The 7,832-nt window shown below is 41.7% G+C and overlaps 1 protein-coding gene across 1 annotated transcript; it reads right to left on the bottom strand.

Moving 5' to 3' along the window:
* Window positions 1-400: 400 nt before the first annotated feature.
* LOC120630870 lies at window positions 401-6,602 on the bottom strand. The gene has a single exon (XM_039900182.1). The coding sequence runs from the start codon at window positions 5,969-5,971 to the stop codon at window positions 635-637; it is 5,337 nt and encodes a 1,778-aa protein (XP_039756116.1). The 5' UTR covers window positions 5,972-6,602; the 3' UTR covers window positions 401-634.
* Window positions 6,603-7,832: the final 1,230 nt, after the last annotated feature.

The raw sequence follows: 7,832 nt of genomic DNA, 5'->3' as shown, positions 1-7,832 counted from the left end.
CGTCCGTTGATCCAAATATTCCTCACGAAGTCCTCTCTTCTCGAACACCACCACTTATGTTATATTTCGGCACACACATAAATATGGGAATTATGCTTAAAAGGATCTCATTGAAACTTTTAAGGTATATTATGATATTTTATGGCTTATTTTCAGGCAGCCAGTAAACTCGTATTGCCCGTTACTTTTCGCAATCGGAAAGCAAGTCGTCCGCAAACGTCTTAATCGTTTGCTTCCGTTAATTTAAGTGACAGCTCTGCGTTCTAGTGTTTTTGAGGCGTATGAGGGCGCCAGTCTCTTCACGGAGAATCGTTCAGTGCTGTTTTAGGTTGGATATGGGAGAATAGGAACACCAATGAAATTTTAAATTATTATTTAAGACTTAATTATAACTTGGCGCAACCATCCACCCGCCCTTAAAGGGTCACCTTTAAGAAAAGCTCTCATAAGGTATGAGGTAGAATTGCCTCTTTTAAGAACGCGTATTGCGCATGGGCGTATTTCATATAAGTATGTGTATATTTACGAAAGTATATTAAAAAATATTAATTATTTGTAGAATTATTATAAAAGAGAATAAAGTCTTAACGTATGAGCTACTTAGTACTAAATTATGAAACTATAATTGTTACGCTTATTGCGTCGGAAGAGGGCATAAGCGAACGACCGGACGGACGTAAGTTCTCCCGGAAATTTTAACGGTCGCTACGCGTATGACGCCGTCTTTCGAGGGATGCACTTTCTCTACTACTGCTAGAGGCCAAGCCAGAGGCGGTACGTTGTCATTTATAACTACGACGACAGTTCCCGGCGTAATAGGTACGGAAGGCGTATTCCATTTCAAACGAACTTGCAATCCGTGCAAATATTCCATCCTCCAACGATTCCAAAACGATTGGACCATTTTATCTATTAACGAGTACCTGTCAACCAAGTTAATTTTGTCTGGATTGACATCAGGCGCAGGCAAGGAGAATAGAGGCGCAGTATGTAGGAAGTGACTTGGAGTAAGAGCCGAAGGTTCGGCAGGGTCAGAGCTTAGTATTGTTAGCGGACGCGAATTGAGAAGACATTCGACCTGAATGAGCACAGTGCAAAGTTCCTCATAAGAAAGGAGCTGTTGCCCTATGACCTTGAACAGGATCGTCTTAGTCACCTTGATCATACTTTCCCATGAACCTCCAAAGTGTGGGGAATTGGGACAGATGAATTTCCAAGTTATGCGATTTTCAGCGCATTCCTGCTCTAGCTTCGGGTAATATTCTTCTCTTAGAAGTTTATAGAGGTCCCGAAGGTAAGAAGCAGCACCCTGGAAGTTTTTAGCATTGTCGCTATGCAGCACCTGAACAGGACCACGACGTGATAGGAATCTTTTAAACCCGGCGAGGAAACTGGGGGTGCTGAGTGAGGTAGCAACCTCAATGTGCGTAGATCTCGTAGTGAGACACGTGAACAGCACAATATAAGCTTTCTCACTGTGTACGCCACGGCGACGTACAGGAACGTATGGTATAGGGCCTGCATAATCGCAGCCGGTGAAACTAAAGGCTTTCAACGCTGGACGTGTACGTATATCAGGAAGATCCGCCATCAGCGGAATGGTTGGACGCGGTTTAAATCTAAAGCAAGTATTGCACATATGTACTCTTTGCCTGACAATACGGCGTGCCGACAGAATCCAGTACCTCTGACGAAGCAGGGCCATTAGGAGTTCGGGTCCAGCATGTAAATGTTTAATGTGGTAATAATCAATGATTATATTTACCACGTGGCCATTGCGAGGCAATATAACCGGATGTATTTTTTCAAAGCTAAGTCCAGAGTTGGCGAGACGACCGCCAACGCGGATAAGTCCATCATCAATAAATGGTCTTAGGCGATTAAATGCCGGTGAACATGTTTTATTATTTTTAATAAGAGAATATTCTTCAGCAAAATGCTGATTTTGCAGAGCGCGAAGCATTCTATTCTCTGCGAAATTTAAGTCGTCAGCGGTAACTGCACTAGTGCCGCGACGAGGCAGTAATTTAGCAAATCTACAAATGTATACAATTATACGTAGAAGTTTGCTCCACGAAGAAAAACGGAGAGCAAGCTCGTGTAAGTCGTTCGGGAGTATAGGTTTACGCACAGTGTGTATAAGAACCTTCTTCTCGGGTACGTCTTCAATAGACTCTCCCTCTAGAGTTTTGAGTGGCCACTGAGACGGATGCATTGATGCCCATGGTGGACCATGCAGCCACAGAGGGTGTGAGAGAAGCTTCTCAGGAGTTACACCTCTCGATAGAATATCAGCAGAGTTCTCAGTGCCAGGGCAATGATAAAAGTTGTCTGGTGAGATATTCTCAGTTATCTGTACAACGCGATTCGCGACAAAAGTCTGCCATCTATGCGGTGAACTTTTTATCCAATATAGGGCGACTTTGGAATCGAGAAATGCATATGTAGCCTTGATTGGGATACGCTCAGAGTAAGTGTCATGTACTGTACGAAGCAATTTCGACAGTAGGACGCCACCTAATAGTTCGAGACGAGCAATTGAATGAGGTTTCGTCGGCGAAACTTTACTTTTCGCACAAGCAAGACGCACAGTGTTACCAGTAGGGGAGCTAACGTGTAAATAAACGACAGCACCATAGGCTGCGAGACTAGCATCTGATAGTCCCAGGAGAGTGACCTCGCAGTCTGTTGTCACGCCCACATGACGCGGTATGTGTAGCTTATTTAGAGCTGGCAACTCATCGCAAAACTGTCTCCACATCTTAATGATGTGTGGTGGAGCTACAGTGTCCCAATCAAGGTTTAATTGCCAAAGCATTTTAATTAATATTTTGGCATACACGACTGTGGGAGCAACGAAGCCCATTATGTCCCACAGACGGGCAACAGTCGACAAGATGGAGCGCTTAGTGCATGTCACATCGTCGGGCACAGAAATTTTAAAATAGAAAGCGTCATTTCCAGTATACCAATGCAGACCAAGTATTTTATGGTGCATGGTTTTGTCAAACTCCACTTCAGTCGGAAGTTTGTGGGACGCAGGAAGGTTATCTAAGACCTCGCGAGAATTGCTGTTCCACTTAACTAATTCCCACTGTGCACCCTTAAAAAGATCGATCATCTGCAGCGACACAGTGACTGCCTCTAGTTCGCTTGGAAGCGAGAAAGCTACGTCATCCATATAAAGCGCGGGTAGCACAATGCTATTCGCTCGTGGATATTTTGCGCCGTCGTCATTCACCAGCTGTCTTACCGTGCGCAGTGCATGGAAGGGACTGGAAGTGAGACCGAAACAGACTCGATTGAACTGGTATAGCACAAGAGGGTCTTGTGGATTAAAGCGGTATAAGAAGCATTGATAGCGACGATCAGCTTCGCGCATAACGATTTGTAGAAACTGTTCTCGGCAGTCGGCTGTCATTGCCACTGCATGCAGACGAAAATTCAAAATTATTTTAAAAAGATCTCCCTGTAAATTTTGACCGGAATGTAGCAGATGGTTCAGTGCCTTTCCAGAACTAGAACGACAAGAAGCATCGACGACTAATCTCAGTCTCGTCGAGAGTTTGTCTTCACGTAAAATCCCCGTGTGTGGCATCACGTAAATCGGAACAGGATCTTTAGAATCATATGAAGGCGCGGGAGAAATATAATCTTTCGCGAGATAACCTTTTATGACGTCATCATATGCCGACCTCAATTTATTCGAAGCTTCAAGCTTTCTTTCGAGGCAGATGAAACGTTTCTTAGCTATGTCCAAAGAATTCCCTAGGGAATATAGATCCTCTTTAAATGGCAGCCCGACAACGTATCTGCCCGTATCGGGATCTCGGACAGTAGTCGAAGTGTAGAAGTCTTCGCATTCATTATCATCAGGATTCTGAATGGAAGCGGAAGGAAGTTCTTCAAGTTCCCAGAAACGCTTGACTAAAGAGTCAATAGCAGGAGGCTCTTGAACGAAACAACATGTCAAGGCCGTATGAGTATTTATAGTAGGTATCGTAGGCGCATTGCCCATGAACACCAGACCTAACACCGTGCGCAATGCAACGGGCACCGACGGGTCGCGACGTGACGTATGGACGTCGTCGGGGAGAAGCAAATGTGGAAATAGGGAAGCTCCTATTAAAGCATCAATTTTATCAGGTACGCCGTAACTCGCATCGGCAAGCGGAATACCTTTAAGGTGTGATAGGACTGCCGTATCTATCACAGCCGTAGGTAATTTGTCTGTCACTTTATCAACAACAAGTGGCGAGATATTAAAACTAACGTTATCATCAAAACGCGAATAAAACGTCAAGTCAACCGAGCTGGATTGTACAACCTTCTCAATTCCACCGAACCCCTTCACGATAGTACGTTCTGTGAATTTAGTTTGCAAACCCAAGCGATCACAACATTCTTTTGAGAGGAAATCGGCCTGCGAAGCAGAATCCAACAATATACGTATAACTTGCCGTTCACCATTACAGTCGTAAACAGCAACTTGTGCGGTAGCCAATAAGACAGTAGTTCGCTTGTCTTCCACACGATTCATCAAATTGCTATTATACACCTGCGTAGCGCTTGTAGACGGGCTTACGCGCGTAGCGCACAGTGCTACGTCGGCGCGATCATCCGCTACGGGCGATGACGCGGTAACGGTAGGTGCGTTCGGTGGCGGCATGACGGTATTCAACTGAGGCGCGCGGGAATGTTCCTCGCGTTGGTCAAAGTGCAGCCTTTTGTTATGTTTCTGACCACACGAACAGTGCGGGGAGACTTCACATTGCCCGACTTTATGTTTTATAGACAGGCAGTTCACACAGGCATTCTTCTCCTTGACGCACTTAAAACGTTCTTGAGGAGTTAATAATTTATTAAAGTCAACACATTTATATAAATGCGCATGTGTTATATTTCTACATAGACACTTGGACGTAGGCTTATCAACCGTGCTTATATAGGCCTGATACTTCGGCGCATTGCCAGAAGTCCCGTTATTCAAATGTTTTATATTTTTATTATGACGTGTATTAGAAGGGTTTGTGACATTCGTATTCGTACGCTCAAACACCTTCGCGCGTGTTGTGATAAATTCCACAAAGTCGTCGAAAGTAGGTATATTCTTACCGCATTTAATTTCAAACGCGCGTACACTCTCAGTATCGACCCTTTGTGTAGCTATATGTAGTATGATAAGATCAGCTAGGTTATCTAACTTTAGGTTTTTTAAAGCGCTTACTGCGCCAGCGAACCGGTCTATGAAATCTTCAAAGTTAGTCGCAGAGGGAGTCTGAAAACCCTTATAGCGAAATAATTCATGTAGGTACGCGGAAGTCAACATACGTTTATCATCGAACCTATTGACGAGTGTTTGTAAAATGAGCTGATAATTCTCAGCACACGGAGAAATTCCAGCGATTGCGCTTTTTGCCTTCCCTGTCAGCTTCGGTAACAGATAAAATAGCTTTTCTGCATCTGTGAGTGATGGATTATTATCTACTACTGACTTAAAGGTCGTATAAAACATCTGAAAAGATTTAATGTCACCATCGAATTCTAATATCGATATGGGAGCTAGCTTCGGCTTGGCTTTTAGCAGCGCGGAGGTCGCATTATGTATTTCTGGTGTCGTATTTAAAGTTGAGCATTTTGTATGAGTTCGTTTGACCCTATTATACAAAGTCTCAAAAGCATACAGACTTTTGTAATCAGGTTTTGCATCTGAATTTAAGTTTAATAAACGTGTATTATAATCGTCTACAATAGACTCGTACTTTAAACGCAATGAATCAATTTGTGAAGATTCGTCTAGAAAATGTTCTCTTTTTTCAACGTTCGTATGAACATCGGGTTCACGAGATAAGTCAAAGACATTTTGCATGATACCGAATATAGCTTCACGTTTAGCAATTAAGATAGACAGTTTAGTATCCTGAATCTCCTTATCACTTTCGCTAGTTTTAGAATCTACTTTAGGAGGCATTTTACTAAAGTGTAAGTGAGACAATTATCTAACAATCACGAAATACCTATATTTTTATGTGAGTATGATAGGTTAATAGCCAATCATATACTGGTAAATTAAGTAGGTCGCGCGGAGTGCGGATAATATGCGCAAGCGCGCTTCGTTCGATATTACGCGTGGTCGGGTTATATCGAATGTTCGATCGACCAGAGGTTCGTATAGACAAATCTCGACCTTATATGCTAGGTCTTACGACTCTTGAGTAAATGTTTCACAACCGAAGGTACTACAATAATTAATAATTGCAAGTTTTAAGATTTGTTTTAATTGTTAATTCAATTTAAATACACTAATATTTATCGAAATATACATAAATATGTGTAGATAATTAGTATGTCTAACTGGGGAAATAGCTAGCTCAATGCTATAATGCCGCTTATGCCAGTATTACGACAAAGAAAATAGATGACGCAATGACCTATTTTATTTAAAATTATATTATTTCAATTATTAGAGCCTATAGAAGTATTCTAACAAGGAAACTAATGCTTCAATACGTTAATATGAAGGAAATGCTGTAAATATCCGGCTCGACGGAACCAAATAAATATGTATGCGCCAAGTTATATTAAGTTATTTAAGATTTTTATTTCGAATGAGTGGACTGTATTTTTTGCGGTAAATTGGTGTACAAAAGAAAGATACAAGGAATCAGAGCACAAGGAAGACAGCACTTACTTGACCTTATTTTTCATGGGTAGGAGCACGCCGTCCGTTGATCCAAATATTCCTCACGAAGTCCTCTCTTCTCGAACACCACCACTTATGTTATATTTCGGCACACACATAAATATGGGAATTATGCTTAAAAGGATCTCATTGAAACTTTTAAGGTATATTATGATATTTTATGGCTTATTTTCAGGCAGCCAGTAAACTCGTATTGCCCGTTACTTTTCGCAATCGGAAAGCAAGTCGTCCGCAAACGTCTTAATCGTTTGCTTCCGTTAATTTAAGTGACAGCTCTGCGTTCTAGTGTTTTTGAGGCGTATGAGGGCGCCAGTCTCTTCACGGAGAATCGTTCAGTGCTGTTTTAGGTTGGATATGGGAGAATAGGAACACCAATGAAATTTTAAATTATTATTTAAGACTTAATTATAACTTGGCGCAACCAGTAAGTATTATTTAAATCGTAGTTATAGGTACCTTGGGCGCTATAACGTTTGTGTATAAAAACTAACGAATGTGTAATAAGAGCGAGGGCGGCTGACCCATGTTTTATAAAAAACTAAAGTTTTTTTGTTTCCTTGTATGACAATTTACTTTAGTGACTTTAGAGTTTAGTGACCCATTATGTGTGATAAAAAGAAGAAGGCTTTTTTTTTCCTTGTGTGTGTATATATATTATTCTCAAAGGTGTGTGGAGTCCACCAATCCGCACTGGGCCAGCATGGTGGACTACGGCCTTAAAGGTTTCCTCACGTTTGTTATACATATACCTATACAGAAAATAAATTCTTGAATTTTTTGTTTCAGCTTTTTCCAATACTAATATTATGTTAAACAAAAAGCGCCGGACAGTAAATCTTAGAACACGTCATCTGTTTAAGCTATTGTTGGCAGCACGTTTGCATCTTATTTATTTAGGATCGACATTGATCTATTTGCATGTTTTTTTGGCATGCGACCCGAACTACCATTTTGAAGATTAAGTTGTGACATGATGCCACCAAGCGTGATATTTTAGTGATGGTGTTACCTCTTTCTCGTGGGAGGCGTCGGTTTGGTACCACCACCACCCAATACCACCTACCCAAACGATTTAGGCTTCGGATTATGCTTATATCTTACGATCTAAGCATTGTCGCAAAGCTGTGTT

Source organism: Pararge aegeria, chromosome 17 (assembly GCF_905163445.1).
Source record: "Pararge aegeria chromosome 17, ilParAegt1.1, whole genome shotgun sequence".
Classification (NCBI taxonomy): Eukaryota; Metazoa; Arthropoda; class Insecta; order Lepidoptera; family Nymphalidae; genus Pararge; species Pararge aegeria.
The sequence above is the reverse complement of the archived record's forward strand: the minus strand, read 5'-3'. Positions and strand labels throughout refer to the sequence as shown.